The sequence below is a fragment of the Anas platyrhynchos genome, chromosome 14, assembly GCF_047663525.1.
Source record: "Anas platyrhynchos isolate ZD024472 breed Pekin duck chromosome 14, IASCAAS_PekinDuck_T2T, whole genome shotgun sequence".
NCBI classification, from domain to species: Eukaryota; Metazoa; Chordata; class Aves; order Anseriformes; family Anatidae; genus Anas; species Anas platyrhynchos.
In genome coordinates, this window is record NC_092600.1 from 8887812 (window position 1) to 8905000 (window position 17189).

General features: G+C 65.0%; 2 protein-coding genes across 4 annotated transcripts; one reads left to right on the top strand and one right to left on the bottom strand.

The window, feature by feature from the left end:
* Positions 1 to 434: 434 nt before the first annotated feature.
* Positions 435 to 7686, top strand: LOC119718407 (glutamate dehydrogenase 1, mitochondrial). 3 transcript variants are annotated; one of them, XM_072023254.1, is made up of 12 exons: positions 435 to 586; positions 1797 to 1877; positions 2297 to 2352; positions 2859 to 2922; positions 3511 to 3605; positions 3829 to 4008; positions 4779 to 4916; positions 5033 to 5170; positions 5810 to 5890; positions 6368 to 6583; positions 6892 to 6954; positions 7438 to 7686. In XM_072023254.1, the coding sequence occupies exons 2-12, from the start codon at positions 1853 to 1855 to the stop codon at positions 7552 to 7554; spliced, it is 1173 nt and encodes a 390-aa protein (XP_071879355.1). In that variant the 5' UTR covers positions 435 to 586; positions 1797 to 1852; the 3' UTR covers positions 7555 to 7686. The 3 variants fall into 3 exon arrangements, with proteins under 3 accessions (XP_071879355.1, XP_038042610.2, XP_071879356.1); XM_038186682.2 differs by lacking the exon at positions 435 to 586 and adding an exon at positions 638 to 1342; XM_072023255.1 differs by lacking the exon at positions 435 to 586 and adding an exon at positions 1448 to 1563.
* Positions 7687 to 9014: 1328 nt separating this feature from the next.
* Positions 9015 to 12779, bottom strand: SNCB (synuclein beta). Its single transcript, XM_038186644.2, has 6 exons — positions 12547 to 12779; positions 12238 to 12365; positions 11365 to 11403; positions 10948 to 11066; positions 9916 to 10005; positions 9015 to 9778 (listed from the first exon to the last, which is right to left on the bottom strand). The coding sequence occupies exons 2-6, from the start codon at positions 12356 to 12358 to the stop codon at positions 9746 to 9748; spliced, it is 402 nt and encodes a 133-aa protein (XP_038042572.1). The 5' UTR covers positions 12359 to 12365; positions 12547 to 12779; the 3' UTR covers positions 9015 to 9745.
* Positions 12780 to 17189: the final 4410 nt, after the last annotated feature.

A 17189-nucleotide genomic window follows, 5' to 3' on the forward strand; every position in this document is an offset into this window, starting at 1 on the left:
AGGTGTTTGCATGGCCACGGCCACATGCTGTCCCCAACCCTGGGCTGTGCTGGTCCCAGTTCTGCACTTACTGGTCCCAGTTGGCCCCCTGTGCAGCTGGGTATAGTGAGGGGCACCCCAGCTATGGGTTTACATCTGGGTTTATGCTGCCCCACGGGGGATCGAGCCCAGGCTGGGGATGGGGAGGACAGGGGACACCGCAGGCAGAGCCAGGTCGTGGCGGAGAACAGGACCACGGGGCTGTAGGGCCGCATCCTGCCTGCTCTCACCTCAACCCCCCCGCTCTCCCCTTCCCCATCAGCACCTCGTATCCCAACCCCTCCGTGTCCCAGCCCCTCTGTGGGGGGCTGGCGTGCGCCTCTCCCCTCCCTGCAGCCAGCCTTCCTCCCCGGCCAGCTGCCTCCTTCCTCCTCCTCCTCTCCCCACCCGGGTACCTCCGGGCTGGCAGGATAACAATAGCGAGGAGGATGAGTAAGATGGTCCCCATTGCCTTGGCAACGCACTCCCGCGCTCCCCCGGCTCGCGAGGAGCCAGGCAGCTGCCTGAAAAGCGCATCCTCCCCGCGGGGAGGGGGCCGCGGGCGCAGGTAGCGTGGCAGCCCCCTCCCTCCGCACCACGGCCTGCCTCCCACGCGTGCACGGGCAGCGCCACGTGAACGCGCCAGGCGCACCCACGCCAGCCAAACCCGCACCCGGCACCCACAGCCCCGGGGGGCTGACAGGGGGTGCCCCCGGTACCGGGGCAAGCATAGGCTATGGGCGTAGGACCGCACTCAGCCCCCTCCCCAAGCCAGGCTGCGTCCCGGTGGGCAGCACCCACTGCGGGGTGGCAGAGCCACAGATGCCTTGGGGTGGCACGAACGCTCCTGGGAGGTGCAAAAACACCTCAAAAGCCCTCAAAACAGTGCTGCCTGCCCGCTGCCTCGGCTCCACGACGCTCAGGCCACGCGACTGGCCATCAAAATGGCGGCGGCGGGGCGGCCATTTTGAGGGCGGCGGGGCAGCCATGTGGAGGGCAGCGGGGAGGCTGCGGGGCCGTGGCGGGGCCGGAGCGGTGCTGGGGCAGTGCCGGGCCGGGGGGAGCCTGGCGGGGGGCAGCCCCGATGCCCCCGGGCTGCTGGCCATGGTGGAGACTTTCTACGGGCGGGCGGCCAGCCTGGCGCTGCAGTCGGCGGCGGGGAGGCCGGGAGGGCTGCCCTGGCTGCGCGGGCTCCTGGAGACCATCCGGAGCTGCAGCTATGTGCTGGAGGTGGCCTTCCCCCTGCGCCGGGACGGTGGCACCTGGGAAGTGGTGCAGGGCTGGCGGGCACAGCACAGCCAGCACCACCTGCCCTGCAAAGGGGGTGAGGGAGCCGCGGTCTCTGTCCCACAGGTCCTCCCTTTTGGTTCACCCCACCTGCAGCCCCCTCTGGATGTCAGCGTGTGGCTCGTGGCCGTCCCCGTGTGCCTTTGAGTCCCTGTCCTAAATGCCACGCGTTCACCGAGGGTGTAGCGCACCCCAAACGTGCCCCATAGTGGTCACAGTTGTTCCCGAGGGGGCCCAACCTCCTGTCCCCTCCCAGAGGTGCTCCCCAAAGCCGTCCCGTGTCTGTAGGACGGCTGGTGGTTGGGAGGTTGTTTTCCATTCCGTGGTTGTCTGGAGGAACGAGCCCAGCTGAATGATCTCTGATCACCTATTGTGACTGGATGCTGCTGTTCCAGAGGAGTCAAAGCCTTGCCTACATTTCCTCTGTGCCATTTGTGGCAAAAAAAAAAAAAAAGGCAGGTACTCTTCATTTCTTCTCTCTCTTTTCCCAGGGGTTCGTTTCAGCAGTTCAATCGGCGTCGATGAAGTAAAAGCCCTGGCTGCATTAATGACATACAAATGTGCCGTGGTGGGTAAGTACCAGAGGAGCGTGAAAGCGCGTGGTGACTTGGGCATGGGATGGGGCTGCGGCGCGGTGACTCAGAGCAGCTCGTCAGGTGCTTTGAAAAGCAGGAGCGCTCTGGAGGTGCAGGATGTTCCTCCGGGCACTGATGCGCCAGGGCCGGGCTCGCTGCAGCTGCAGAATGCATGGCCAGGCGGCCGGGACATGGGCGTGCATCGGGGAGCGCCAGGCGTTGTGCTTCTCACATGCAGGCTCTGTGTTGTCATGGATTCAGCGCTGCCGGGCGGTGGTTGTGGCAGGCTCGGGGTCCGTATCCTGCCTGCTTTCCTCCACACAGCATCTTAGGGGGGAGCTGTGTGTGGCAGGGGGTGTATGTGCTTGTTGGGGGCAGGCGGGGAGCATCTGGCTGCCTCACCTGGTCTTTTGCAGATGTTCCTTTTGGTGGTGCCGTGGCGGGTGTGAGGATTGATCCCAGGAAATACTCGGTGAGCTCCCCCCCTCCTTCCCCTGCTGGCGGCCCATAACTCACGCTCCATTTGCACAGCCCTTCCTCTCCGCGTATCGCAGCGATGCACTCTGACAAGCGGGGGGGAAGCCGCTTGCAGTGAGTAACACTCACCCAGCAACTGTGAAAAGCAGCTCTGGGGGGGGGAGACGGGGGTGGTGAACTCTGATTTACGGTTCAGTGCGTGCAGACAGACACAGGCTGAAAGGCTCCGGAGCAGGGACGCTGCCCTGCTGCTGCTGCGGTGCTGGGGGAAGGTGCAAATCAGCAAGGGGCTGGATGGGGAGGGGTCAAAGGGACCCCGAGTTCACACATCTCTTTTTTTTTGACATAGCAAGGGTCCTCAGCTGCTGAGAATTATCCCCCTGCAGACATCGGGGTGTGCTGCGTACAGGCGGGGAAGGGGAGCTGTCGGGTGCTGTACCTTGGCTCCCTGATTTTTCTTGGGGCCTGTAGTAACAACAGCATTTTGATGCTCTCGCACAGGAACACGAGCTGGAGAAAATAACGAGGCGTTTTACTATAGAGATGGCCAAGAAGGGATTTATAGGTGAGAGTGGTTTTTTTCCCATTCCATAAGAAGTGAGCAGTTTGCAAGCAGCAGAGCAGACAGCGACCGCCCGGCTGGGCAGGGCACAGAGGCCGTCAGCACTGGGCACTGCCCTGCTGCTCTGCTGGCAGGTCACTGCTCCTCTCTGTCTCAGCTGTGAATTTGGAGCAGGGAGAGCCCCACGCAGCACCACACACAGCAGCAGCTGGCCCAGGCTGCACTGTAGGTGCTGCTGATCAGCAAGGGCACTGCCCTTGGTTCCTGCTGGCCTGCACGGACACATGGAGAGGAGGGAGAGTTTCTCCTGCTCAGTGGATGCTAGTCACAAAACAACAACCTTTGTGTTCCCTGCTTACTTGAAAATGATGGGAAGGGATGTGGCAAAGACCCTGTAAAAGCCGAAGATGCTAATGCAAGGGAGGCTGGGAATATGCTGGTGCATGGGCAGCTCCAGGCTTTGGACGGGGCATTCCTTGGTGTGCCCAAGAACACAACCAGCCTGTGGAAACCATATGTACATATGCCAATGGCTGGAGCAAAGGAATCGAATTGCAAAGACAAGATTTGACAGATTTTCCTCCTCCACAGGGCCTGGGATTGACGTGCTGGCCCCTGATGTCAGCACTGGGGAACGGGAGATGTGCTGGATAGCTGACACCTACACCTACACGATGGGGTACCGGGTAAGCTCCAGTGCTGCTGGTTCGGAGCCCAGGGTGCTGTGGGTGTCACGAGGGTTTGTGCCCAGGGGCCCTTGCCAGGGACTTGCTGCAGTTTTAGCTGAGGCTCGGGGTTGGATGAAAGACACCGATGCTTGGGGAAAGCACATTTAGCTCGGGGTGCTTCTCTGGAGGACTCAGACAAGGGGAGACCTTAACCATTGCTCTTCCCTGCCTGGCCTCGCAGGACATCAATGCCCTGGCCTGTGTCACCGGGAAGTCCATCAGCCAGGGAGGGGTCCAAGGGCGACACTCTGCCACCGGGCGCGGGGTGCTGCATGGCATCGAGAACTACATCAACAACACGCACTACATGGACTGCATCGGCATGAGCCCCGGCCTGCCCGGCAAGACCTTCGTGCTGCAGGTGAGTGCCCAGCCCCCTGCAGCTCTGAGGAGGGCACTTCTCTGGCGTCTTTCTGCCACTTCTTTCTGGGAGAGCTTTCAGCCTCAGCTTCTGCAGCACTGCCTGGAGATGATTTCCTGAGCCCCTGGCTCCTGAGCCTCAAGCGTGTCACCTCCTTGTGCTGGTGATCTGTTCAGCACCAGGTCCACAGAGCTGGCCCATCCCTGCTTTGCACATCAGACCTTCCTGCAAACAAAACCTCTGTAAGGTTTCAAGCAGAGGAACTTGCCATGGCAGCTGGCATGGCCGAATTTGCTCCTTTGAGCAGTTTTTCAGACCGGCTGCATACGGAGGTTCAGGGGTGAGCGCTGCTCACATGGTGCAGGCATTTCCAACATTTCTCCCTAGCCATCCACTAACACTACATAAATGGGAACTGCCTCTTCCCCTCTCCTCCCAGGAAGGGTTTTCCCTCCCCTGCAGCCAGACCTTGCTCCCAGCCGCGGTGAGGTGCTTCCCCCTGCTGCATCTCCTGCAGCTGCTGCTCTCAGCTGCTGCTGCCCCAACACCGCTGAGCCACCACCGCTCTGCCTGCAGCTTGGCTGGCAGAGCTTTGTGCTTCACACAACCCTGTAACCAGCCACGGTGGTGTCTGTCCTGCCAGCACCTCGTCTACCTCCAGCACTCACCAGGGACAGCTAGGTCAGGGATGCTGTTCCTGTTGCACAGCTCTCCGTTTGGCCCCACGCCTTCCCTCTGCCCCGAGCTGTCACTGCTCTGTGTTGCTGCAGGGCTTTGGCAAGGTGGGGCTGCACACCATGAAGTACCTGCACCAGTTTGGAGCCCGCTGCATCTGTGTTGGGGAGACAGACGGGGCCATTTACAATCCCAGTGGGATCAACCCCAAGGAGCTGGAAGACTACGAGAGAGTGAGTTGAGCTTGTTCTGAACGGGTGGTTCAGAACATGAAGGGGGCTTCATCCATGAAGCAGGGGCTGCCCCGCGTCCCCTGCAGAGCCCAGCTCGGCTCTCCTTCTTGCTCCAGGGCCACGGCACCATAGTTGGCTTCCCGAAAGCAGAGCCCTATGAGGGCAGCATCCTGGAGGTGCCCTGCGACATCCTCATCCCTGCTGCTATTGAGAAACAGCTCACGAGGGAGAACGCGCCCCGGGTGCAAGCCAAGGTACGGAGAGCCCGCTGTAGCGTCAGTTTGGGCACTCAGCACCCCAGGGAGGTGTCACGTCACCTTGCTGACAACGTGCCCTCTGTGCCAGAGGGACGGGGAGTGAGGCAGAGGTAGCAGGTCACGTAATGTAGGGGAAGAGGGAAGCCTAAGCCCTTCCCTTTGCTGGCAGGAGCAAGGAGTGTTGAGTGACCTTGGCTGGCTCTGCTGGCATCCTCAGCATTCACTGCTTTACCACATCCTCCCCCAGGGCAGAGGAGATGAGATCCTTGAAGGTGCTGGGTGTTACAGTGTGGGCACTGGAAATCAGAGGCAGCAGATAAGAGTGAGCAAAGCAGGGAACTGCTCCAGAAAGCAGCTTCCAGCCTCCACTGTGAGCTTCAGGTCCAAAGGGACAAGGCATGCTGGCACCGGGGACTTTGTCACGGCCAAGGCCTTTTGCAGCCTGAACCTTTAATCATCTCTTGCAAAACATGAGGTCTGAGCATCTGCGGGCCCTGAACAGCCTCGGCGGGGAGGCGAGCACTCAAAACTCTGCCACTAGAAGTGACCTGGTGGGGGGGATAACAGCAGCCCAGGCCTGGTTTCTCCTTTCATTTCTCCTGTCCCATGTCACCTCTGCTCTGCTTGTGCTTTCAGATCATCGTTGAAGCTGCCAACGGCCCCACTACACCCGCAGCACACGACATATTCCTGCAAAGAAACATCCTGGTCATCCCGGTACGTCCATCCCCAGCACGCGGGGAGGTGGCAGGCTCACGGTGGTGTCGGCTGCACTGATGTGAATCCAGCCTGGCTCTGCCAGGCTCTGAGATCAGGCGGCGTTCACGGTGCTGCTGCAGTTGTTTCCTGCCTCACTCCAGCTGCCGAGCAAATCCGGGGAGCTCAGCTTGCTGCTTTCCCTTCTGTGCCCTCCCGGTTCTTGGCTGCAAGCGGTGGCAGACCCCGGGGCTCCTGGCCGTCACCAGCAGGTCCCGCAGTCATGTTTGGCCAGCAGCAAACTGCCACATCGCAGCTGGTGTCTCTGGTCAGAGACTCTGCAGCCCTAGGACTCAGCCAGCCCGGTAACCTCAGGGTGTCCCTGAAGGCAGGAGTGGGGAGGGGCTGAATGCAGAGGGGGGAGGACCCCCCCAGATCAATCCTGGGTCTCGGGTTCACTCGAGGCAGCAGACGACGAGCATGTGCTGCCCTCGGCAGGACGTGTACGTGAACGCCGGTGGCGTGACCGTGTCCTTCTTCGAGTGGCTGAAGAACCTGAACCACGTCAGCTACGGCCGCCTCAGCTTCCAGTACGAGTGGGAGTCGAGCCACTACCTGCTGCAGTCGGTGCAGCACAGCCTGGAGCGCTGCTTCGGCAAGGCCCGAGGGGAGATCCCCATCCTCCCGTCCCCTGAGCTCCAGGCCCGCGTGTCCGTAAGTGCCTGCAGCCAGGGGTGGCTGTCCTGGCCGCTGGTTGCACAATCCCAGTCACCCCTGTCTGGTGCCCCCAGCAGGGTGTGGGATGTGGGGTGTGCGTGGTGCTGGGCTGCTGTCGGTGGGCAGTTGCCTTCCCTTGGTGTGGGGACAGCTGGGACAAGGCACTGGGTGTCCTGGGTGCCCCCCACGCAGAGCCCCCCCGGGCCAGCTGAGGGTGCTGACCTGTGGTGCTCTGTGGGGCTGCGTTGGATAAATCAGCCCAGCCTCCCCCCCCAAAAAAAAGATTAATTTGCTGTCCCCCTCAGGGTGCCTCAGAGCGGGACATCGTGTACGCGGGACTGGCCTACACCATGGAGCAGTCAGCCAAGGTACCTCGCGGGGCTCCTGGCCTTACCCCAGCCCTCGTTGCGGGGGCTCTGCCTGCAGGGTGCCCACCCTCAGCACCACTCGAGGCCTGGGTTCCCCTTCCCCTGCTGGCTGTGGCCGCAGCTCGGGTAAAGCCTCTTGCTCAGCAGTCCCCCACTGCTCCTGGCACAGAGGGAGCACCTCCTGGGTCCCTGTCCTTCTCCCTGTCCCCCTGAACCTTCGGGTCCCACTTCCAGGATTGTTTAGTTGATCCCCGACATGCAGCCTGGTGCTGGCAGTGCTGGGGGAGGCCTCGTGCCACCCCTGGGGGCAGCAGCCCTGTGCCGTGCTCAGCAGTGGGCACCCAGGGGTGGCCTCGTGCCCTTTGGGTGCTGCTGTGGCTGTGGTTTAGTCCTCACACACACTGCGTGCCCCCTCCTCCCTGCCTCCCCATAACCCCCAGACCTTTCCAGCACACGGCGGCCTCACAGCTCCTCTCTCCTCAGCAAATCATGAACGTGGCTGCGAGGTACAACCTGGGCCTGGACCAGCGAACCGCTGCCTACCTGTGCGCGCTGGAGAAGGTGCTCACCGTGTACAACGAGGCCGGCTTCACCTACTGACAGCACCCACCAGGCTGCAAGGGACAAGGACGGGCTGCCACGCGGGGAGGGACACAGGTCTGCTGTGCAGAGGTGCCCTGATACTGCCTGGGGAAGCCCTGGTCTCTATAAATGGTTTATTTCGGAGGTTTATGCTCTCTCCCTTGTGCCTGGCTCTCAGCTCTCCTGGGCAGTGCGGGCTGGATTCATCCCTCCACACCCGCTCTGCCCCAGCCCCTTTGCAGCCCCCTGGTCAGAGCAGGATGTCTGGCTGTGCCCCGGCTGCACCCGTGCCACGCTGCTCTCCTGGGAGCGCTCTGCCGCATGCTGCAGGACTTCTTGGCCAGCTAGGGGAGCTCTTCCGAAAAGCTGAGCTAAACCAAGTTGTTCTCCTTCTGCCAGGGGCTGAACCCCTGCAGTGCTGCTGCCCGGGGACCCACTGCAGCACAGCTGGTCCTGCAGCAGTCCCAGCCTGGCTCTGGGGGCACGGCACAGGGGGTCCCACGCCCCCCTGCAGCCTGTCTCACCTTCAGCTGCTGCACGTATCCGCCTCCCTCCCCAAAACTGTGCTCCCAGGCGGGTGGGAGCAGCGCCAGCCCCGCTCCCCCCGGGAAGAGCCCCAGCTCAGGCTGTTTACCAGCGTGCCCAGCAGTGCATGGGGAGCGCTGCAGGCACTGCTGCAACTGGTGCAGACACGGGGATCGGAGCCAGGGCCGGGATCTGCAGGCGTCAGCAGACCTGTTGTGTGCCTGTGCTGACTGCTGCAGCTTCGCTCCTCACCGGCAAAGCTGGCGAGCCAGCATGGGTGAGGAATTTAATACGATATGCGCAGGGGCAGGCTGAGCCTCTCCCCACTGCCTCTGCTGCAGCCGAGGGGCTGCAGGCTGGCTGGGGGCACAGTTTGGGCTGGAGGTTCCACCCTGTGGGAGCTGGAGGCCCAAAGATTGCCCTCTGGGGTGGGCGCAGAGGAGAAGTCCCCCTTTGCTCCATGCTCCTAGCACAAGGATCGGGGTGCGTGTCCAGGAGGCACCTTACTGCACGTCCTGCTGCTCTGGGGAGGCGTCAGCCTGCAGGAAGCCTGTGCCCAGCACCTGAACCCCCTTTGCTCACACAGCCTGTGCCTGCTGGCAGTGCCAGTGGCCAGACCTGGAAGGGAACCAGTGCTCGAGGCCAGGCCCACATCCATCCTCCTCCTGGCTTAGGGTCCTCAACCCCAAAGGTCCCCTGCATTCGCCAAGCACTGCAGCCAGCAGCAGGATGGGTGGCACAGGGATGCTGCCAGCACCCCAGGCTCAGCCAGAGCATGCTGCCCGCTGCCGAAGCAGCAGCAAGCACACACGGAAGAGTTTTGTCTTCATGAGGACCTGCTCCCACAGCCTGCCCCAGCCCCTCAAATCCTCTCCCTCAAACCCGCCAGCCCTGCCACCAAAGGGTGGGGGCAGCCGCTCTCCCCGGGGACCCCACAACCAGGACCAGGGGGCTACAGACAAGAGTTGGCTTTATTCACGGACACGGGGGCAGCTGTGTCACTGGCAGCTGCCCTCGTATTGCACATCCAGCGACGGGGGCGAGGGGATATCCATGCCACGTCACAACACAGCGTCGGCACTACGGGACCTCGGGGGCAGAGGGAGGGGGGGCGCGGGCACCGTCACCACCCAGCAGGCTGGGGAGCGGGCTGGGGCACCCAGGGCTCACAAAGGCAAAAGACCCGTCCACCCATAGATAGAGATATATATATAAAAAAAAAATAGTTCCACGACGACCAGAGCAGAACCACGGGGACACGCGTGCAAGCGGAATGTACAGCAGCCCGCGAGCAGGTCAACATGCTTTGTACAGACACAGACACGCCGGGAGCAGCCGGGTTTATGGCGCTGGGAGGGACACAGGGCGATAAACCCGGGCTCGGCGGGCACACACGCACGCACACACGCACGCACACCGGCCCCTGCGGGCAGCACCCACGGCTCGGGCACGCGCCGGGGCTCCGGGGCTTGGACACAGCGGGTTTCTCACTGCTAGACACGGTACGGAGACACGGACACGGTCCCTTGGAACGGAACTGGAGGAAGAACTTGTGAGCGAACGGGGCAGGGGCACCCCTGCTCCTCCCCGGCACGCGGGCACCGGCCAGGGCTGGCTGGGGAGGAGCAGGGGGCTACCGGCGGTTCGTTGTGCTGCTGGTGGAAGAGGCAAGGACGGGGGTCCATTATGCCTCTGGCTCGTACTCCTGGTATTCCTCCTGCGGGGTGGGCAAAGAAAAAGCCTGTGAGAGAGTTTCCCTGGGGCACGGAGCCCCTGTGCCCCCCAGCCCCACGCCAGCTTGCCCTCGAGGCTGCAGGGCTGAGCGCAGCCACGCCACCCGCAGTGCCCCCTCACCTGTGGGGGCTCCTCGTAGTTCTCCCCCTCCGGCTCCAGCAGCGGCTCGACCAGCGGCTCCTCCACAGCCTCCTGGGCCACCTCCTCTGGCTGGGGGAAAAGCGGGGTGGTCAGTCCCACACAAACAGCCCCCTGCGTGTCACCCACGCACCCTCCCTGCTCCTGCCGGACCCGGGGGGACCTAGCAGAGACCAGCCACGCACCCGTGATGCTGGGAGCTCCGGCTGGGGGCACCAGGGGAGTGGGATCAAGACAGGCTGGTGTGGTATGGGGCAGGGTGTGGGGGGCTGGCAGGGCACCCTGCGCTCACAGCATTGCACCTAGCTGGGAGGTGACAGGCAAAGGGGCTGTGGGAGCAGGGCCTGGGTGCGTGTGGCCCTGCAGTGCTCCCAGCCTCATCCCCGGGTGGGTGATGTGTGCTGGCACCATGTGGCCCCCTCAGGCTCTGGTGGGGCTGTGGGAGCATCCTGCATCCCCAGCAGGGCAGTGTGGTGCCAGGAACCCCTCCCCGGCGCTGGCAAGAAGCAAGGAGGGCGGCCGATCCCCCCCCCCGCGCAGCGGCGGTGCCTGCTGTGGCCTCATTTCTTCAGCTGATGCTATTTCGGGCTAAGCTGGAAGCGAGCGGCTCATCGGGGCGGCGAGATGCGAAAAAAAAAAAAAACACCCCGCCGCCCCTCCCGGCCCCGCGCTCCCGCAGCTGTCAGCTCACCTCGCTGCGCGCCCCAGCGCTGCGCAACGCCGGCCCCGCGCGGCCATGCGGGACCCCACGCACACACACGTCCCCGGCGCACGCAGCCACCACGCTGGGGACGCTGGGGACGGTGGCATCTGTGTGTGTGTGTGTGTGTGTGTGTGTGTGTCCCTCCCTGCCAGCCCTGGGTGCGCTCAGCTGCGGACCTTCCGGCAAGGCGCTGGGGGTGCCACCGCATCCATCCTGCGGGGCTGGGGATGGCCCTGGGGGGCTCCCCGCTGTGCCGGGGGCCGTGGCGTCCCCGGTGTGGGCAGAGCGGTGCCGGAGGGCGCGGGGCTCACCTTGAGGTCCGCAGGGAACTCCTCCTTCTTCACCAGCCCGGTGGCCGCCGCGATGTTGCCGGCACCCGAGAAGGCGGCTTCGCCCAGCTGGGATGCCTGCTCCTTCGCCTTCTCAGCCACTGCAAGAGCCGGGGGGAGCGCGTCAGTGCCCCCCCTCCCGGCACAGGGGAGGCGCAGGGAGGCGCTGGGCAGGATCAGGCCCTCCCTGCCTGCATGCCCGGGCACTGGGGATGGGAGGGGGCCGGGACGGCGCTCTGCAGCTGGGCACGGAGCGCAAGCAGCGCCGCAAATCCTTTGTTGCGGGCCCTGTTATATAAGAGGCTTTAGCCGGGTGACATCAGCCCCCTCAATTAGCCCCTGATCTCGTTAGCCGGGGCCGGCGCTCCTGGGGACAGAGGGGAGCCAGAGGGGCCGTACCTGAGGTGACGCCTTGCACCACGCCTTGGGTTTTGCTCCCTGGGGGTAGAAACAGAGAGAGATGGGGTTAGAGAGCCCCACGCACCGCACTGCGCATGGGGCCCCGGTGGCGCTCTGTGAGCCAGGGCCACATCCTGCCTGCACCCCAGTGGGACAGCCGGGGGCTGAGCACCCCCCCAGCACCCTACGAGGCTGCTCCGGTCCCTGCAGGAGACCCGGGTCGGGGCAGCACAGGACCAGCACCACTGGGCAGCATCACGGCTGTGCCGCTGCACGAGGCATCCCACGGGAGCCGGGGTCGGTGCCCGGAGCTGAGGCCAGCACCGTGCGGGCACCTCCTGCAGGATGGGGCCTCGGGGTGCTCCAGAGCTCGGGACCCCCCCCGGGGCACTCATCCTGGGCAGGATGAGCCCCCGCTGCCCCGCCAGGACCCGGCACGGCTCAGCACCGCTCCGGCCCCTCGCCACGCAGCGCTGCTGGTGGGACAGAGTGGAACGGAGCAGCCAGCGCTGCCCCGGGGCCTGAGCAGCCCAGAGGGGGACAGCTCCCAGCAGGGGAGTCCCCAAACCCCCCCCCCGACACCAGCACCAGGGGCAGGGCGCGACCACCAGCACCCCTTTTGCCCCGGAGCATCCCCGGCACGGCCCCTGCGGGTCGCAGCGCTGGGGAGGGGGGGGCGCAGGGGGCGCAGCCGCGGGGGTCCCATCCCCTCCGGGGCTGGGGCAGGGGCTGCGGGGGACACCGGGGGGGACACACGGGGACAAGCGGGGACAGCAGGGGGATGGGCGGGAGGCTGCAAGGGCAAACGCAGGAGGATGCAAGGGCAGGCGCGCGGGGAGAGGGGGGGGGCGAGGAAGGGGGGCAGGCCCTTACCAACATAGAGGACCCCCTCCTTGGTCTTCTCGGCCGCCTCGGCCACCCCCTGCTTGGTCTTCTCGGCGGCGGCGACCACCCCCTCCTTGGCCTTGGACAAGCCCTTCATGAACACCTCCATGGCGGCTCTGCGGGGAGAGCCCGCACGGCTTCACCCCGGCCCCGCGCCCTCCCCGCCGCATCCCCGCGCCCTCCGGGCCCGGCCGGGCTCCGCCCCGGCCCCGCCGTCCCCCCCCTCCCCACCCCCGGGGGGCTCCGCCGCTTAACCCCCCCCCCCCCCCACCCCGGGGCTCCGCCGCGCTGCCCGACCTGGATCGGTGGCGGCGGGGACGGGAGGGGCGCGCAGCGAGCCGGGCCGAGCCGGGCCGGGCTGCGGCGGGGCGGGCTCAGTGCGGCTGTGCCGGGGCCGCGCCGCGATGAGATGCGAGGGGGGGAACGCGCCGAGCCGTGCCGAGCCGGGCCGGGATCGGACAGAGCCGTGCCGAGCCGGGAAGAGCCGTGCTGAACCGTGCCGAGCTGTGCACAGCCGTGCTGAGTCCGAGTAAAGCCGTGCCGTGCCGAACCGTGCCGAGCCGAGCCGTGCCGAGCCGAGCCGAGCCGAGCCGTGCCGTGCCGTGCCGAGCCGTGCCGAACCGTGCCGAGCCGAGCCGTGCCGAGCCGTGCCGAGCCGTGCCGTGCCGAACCGTGCCAAACCGTGTAAAGCCGTGCCGAGCCGTGCCGAACCGTGCCGTGCCGAGCCGTACCGAGCCGTGCCGAACCGTGCCGAGCCGTGCCAAGCCGTGCCGACCCGTGCCGTGCCGACCCGTGCCGACCCGTGCCGACACGTGCCGAACCGTGCCGAGCCGAGCCGAGCCGAGCCGAGCCGTGCCGTGCCGTTACGTGCCGAGCCGTGCCGAACCGTGCCGAGCCGAGCCGAGCCGAGCCGAGCCGTGCCGAGCCGTGCCGAGCCGTGCCGAACCGTGCCGAGCCGAGCCGTGTCGAGCCGTGCCGAGCCGTGCCGAGCCGTACCGAGCCGTGCCGAACCGTGCCGTGCCGAGCCGTGCCGAGCCGTGCCGAGCCGTGCCGTGCCGAGCCGTGCCGAGCCGTACCGAGCCATGCCGAACCGTGCCGTGCCGAGCCGTGCCGAGCCGTGCCGAGCCGTGCCGAGCCGAGCCGTAATGAGCCGTACCCAGCCCGGGCAGAGCCGTGCCAAAGAGTGCCAAACCGTGTAAAGCCGTGCCGAGCCGTGCCCACCCCGGGCAGAGCCGCGCCAAACCGTGCCGAGCAGTGCCAAGCCATGCCAAGCCGTGCCAAGCAATGCCGAGATGTGCCCTGCCCGAGCAGAGCCGTGCCAAACCGTGCCGAGCTGTGCCAAGCCGTGCCAAGCCGTGCAAAGCCCGGGCAGAGCCGTTCCCAGACCGGGCAGAGCTGTGCCAAACAATGCCGAGCTGTGCCAAGCCGTGCCAAGCCGTGCCCAGCCCGGGCAGAGCCGTGCCAAACCGTGCCGATCTGTGCCAAGCCGTGCCAAGCAGTGACCAGAACCGGGCAGAGCCGTGCCAAACAGAGCAGAGCTGTGCGAAGCCGTGCCAAGCCATGCCGAGCCGTTCCCACCCGGTCAGAGCTGTGCCAAGCCGTGCCAAGCCATTGCAAGCCGTGCCCACCCGTTCCAAGCCCGGGCAGAACCGTGCCAAACCGTGCCGAGCTGTGCCAAGCCGTGCCAAACCGTGCCCAGCCCAGGCAGAGCCGTGCCAAAACGTGCCGAGCTGTGCCAAACCGTTCCAAGCCGTGCCCAGCCCGGGCAGAGCTGTGCCTAGCCGTGCCAAGGCATGCCGATCAGTTCCCAGCCCGGGCACAGCCGTGCCAAACCGTGCCTAGCAGAGCCAAGCTGTGCCCAGCCCGGGCAGAGCTGTGCCAAGCCGTGCCAATGCATGCGGAGCCGTGCCAAGCCCGGGCGGAGCCGTGCAAAACTGTGCCGAGCCCGGGAAGAGCTCTGCCAAGCCGTGCCAAGCCATGCCGAGCCGTGCCCAGGCGGGGCAGAGCCGTGCCAAACCGTGCCGAGCCAGGGCAGAGCCGTGCCAAACCGTGCCGAGCTGTGCCAAGCGGTGCCAAGCCGTGCCCAGCCAGGGCATAGCCATGCAAAACCGTGTCGAGCTGTGCCAAGCCGTACCAAGCCGTGCCGAGCTGTGCCAAGCCGTGCCAAACCGTTATGAGCTGTGGGAAGCCGTGCCAAGCCGTGCCAAGCCGTGCCCATCCCGGGCACAGCCGTGCCAAACCGTGCCGAGCTGTGCCAAGCCCTGCCAAGCCGTGCCCAGCCCGGGCAGAGCCGTGACAAGCCGTACCCAGCCCGGGCACAGCTGTGCCAAGCCGTACCAAGCCGTGCCCAGCTCGGGCACAGCCGTGCCGAGCGGTGCCGAGCGGTGCCAAGCCGTGCCAAGCCGTGCCCAGCCCGGGCAGAGCCGTGCCGAGCCGTGCCGAACCGTGCCGAGCCGTGCCGAGCCGTGTCGAACCGTGCCGAGCCGTGCCGTGCCGTGCCGAGCCGTGCCGAACCGTGCCGAGCCGTGCCGAGCCGTGCCGAACCTTGCCGAGCCGTACCGAGCCGTGCCGTGCCGAGCCGTGCCAAGCCATGTCGAGCCGTGCCAGCCCGGGTAGAGCCGTGCCAAACCGTGCCGAGCTGTGCCAAGCCGTGCCAAGCCATGCCAAGCCGTGCCCAGACAGGGCAGAGCCGTGCCAAGACGTTCCCATCCCGGTCAGAGCTGTTCCAAGCCGTGCCAAGCCATGCCAAGCCGTGCCCAGACCGGGCAGAGCCGTGCCAAGACGTGCCCATCCCGGTCAGAGCTGTGCCAAGCCATGCCGAGCCATGCCGAGCCATGCCAGCCAGGAGCAAAGCCGTGCCAAACCGTGCCGAGCTGTGCCAAGACGTGCCAAGCCGTTCCCAGCCCGGGTACAGCCGTGCCAAACCGTGACAAGCCGTGCCGAGCAATGCCGAGCCGTGCCAGCCCGGGCAGAGCCGTGCCAAATTGTGCCGAGATGTGCCAAGCCGTGACAAGCCGTGCCAGCCCGGGCAGAGCCGTGCCAAACCGTGCCCAGCCCTGGCAGAGCCGTGCCAAACAGTGCCAAGCTGTGCCGAGCCGTGCCCACCCCGGGCAGAGCCGTGCCAAACAGTGCCGAGCTGTGCCAAACCGTGCCAAGACGTGCCGAGCAATGCCGAGCCGTGCCACGCCCGGGCAGAGCCGTGCCAAACCGTTCCGAGCTGTGCCAAGCCGTGCCAAGCCATGCCGAGCCGTGCCCAGCCCGGGCAGAGCTGTTCCTAGGCGTGCTAAACAATGCCGAGCCGTGCCCAGCCCGGGCAGAGCCGTGCCAAACCGTGCCGATCTGTGCCAAGCCGTGCTGAGCCGTGCCCCGCCCGGTCAGAGCCGTGCCAAACCGTGCCGAGCTCTGCCAAGCCGTGCTAAGCCGTGCCCAGCCCGGGTACAGCCGTACCAAACAGTGCCGTGCTGTGCCAAGCCGTGCCAAGCAGTGCCAATCCATGCCGAGCCGTGCGCAGCCCGGGCAGAGCCGTGCCAAACTGTGCCGATCTGTGCCAAGCCGTGCTGAGCCGTGCCCAGCCCGGGCAGAGCCGTGCCAAACCGTGCCCAGCTCGGGCAGAGCCGTGCCAAACTGTGCCGAGCTGTGCCAAACCGTGCCAAGCCGTGCCGAGCAATGCCGAGCCGTGCCCAGCCCGGGCAGAGCCGTGCCAAACCGTTCCGATCTGTGCCAAGCTGTGCTGAGCCGTGCCCAGCCCGGGCAGAGCTGTGACAAACCGTGCCGATCTGTTCCAAGCCGTGCTGAGCCGTGCCAAGCCCGGGCAGAGCCGTGCCAAGCCGTGCCCCGCCGGGCAGAGCCGTGCCAAACAATGCCGAGCTGTGCCAAACCGTGCCAAGCCGTGCCCAGATCGGGCAGAGCCGTGCGAAACATTGCCGAACTGTGCCAAGCCGTGCCAAACCGTGCCCCGCCCGGGCAGAGCCGTGCCAAACAGTGACGAGCTGTGCCAAGCCGTGACAAGCGGTGCCCAGCCATGCCGAGCCGTGCCCAGCCCGGGCAGAGCCGTGCCACACCGTGCCAAGCTGTGCCGAGCCATGCCGAGCCGTGCCAGCCCGGGCAGAGCCGTGCCAAACCGTGCCGAGCTGTGCAAAGCCGTGACCAGTCCGGTCAGAGCTGTGATCAGCCCCGGAAGAGCCGTGCCCAGCCCGGGCAGAGCCGTGCCAAGACGTTCCCATCCCGGTCAGAGCTGTGCCAAGCCGTGCCAAGCCATGCCAAGCCGTGCCCATCCCGGTCAGAGCTGTGCCAAGCCGTGCCAAGCCGTGCCATGCCGTGCCCAGATCGGGCAGAGCCGTGCCACGGTACAAAATTGGGGGGGGGGAACAAGGGGGGGGGGTCCATGGGGCTTGGGTTAGGGTTAGGGTTAGGGTTAGGGTTAGGGTTAGGGTTAGGTTCAGAGTCAGAGTCAGAGTCAGAGTCAGAGTCAGGGTAAGCGTAGTGAGATCCTCTCCTGAGCCTATGTTATTTTCCAAAGATTGATTGACGCTTTTAAGGTTTCAGGGGTAGGGCACTAGGGTTGGGTTTCAGGGTAAGTATTCTCAGGGTTTATGTTTAGGATTTTAAGTTGTTTAGGTTTGGATTTTTAACGGTTAGTATTTTAGGGATTTGGGGGTTAAGGTTTTAAGTTTTTCAGGGTTAGTGTGTTAGGGTTTTAGAGTTTATGGGTTGTAGTGTTGAAAGGTTTTTTAGGGATAGGGTCTTAGGGTTTTCTTTTTGGTCAATTATTTAGGGTTAGGGTTTTAAAATTTTATTTTTATTCATTTATTTATTGATTGATTTTTTCAGGTTAGGTTCTCCAGGGTTAGGGTTTTGAGTGTCCTAATTTTTTGGGTTAGGGTTTGGAGCATCTTAATATTTTGTGTTAGTGCTTTGAGCGTCTTATTTTTTTGGATTAG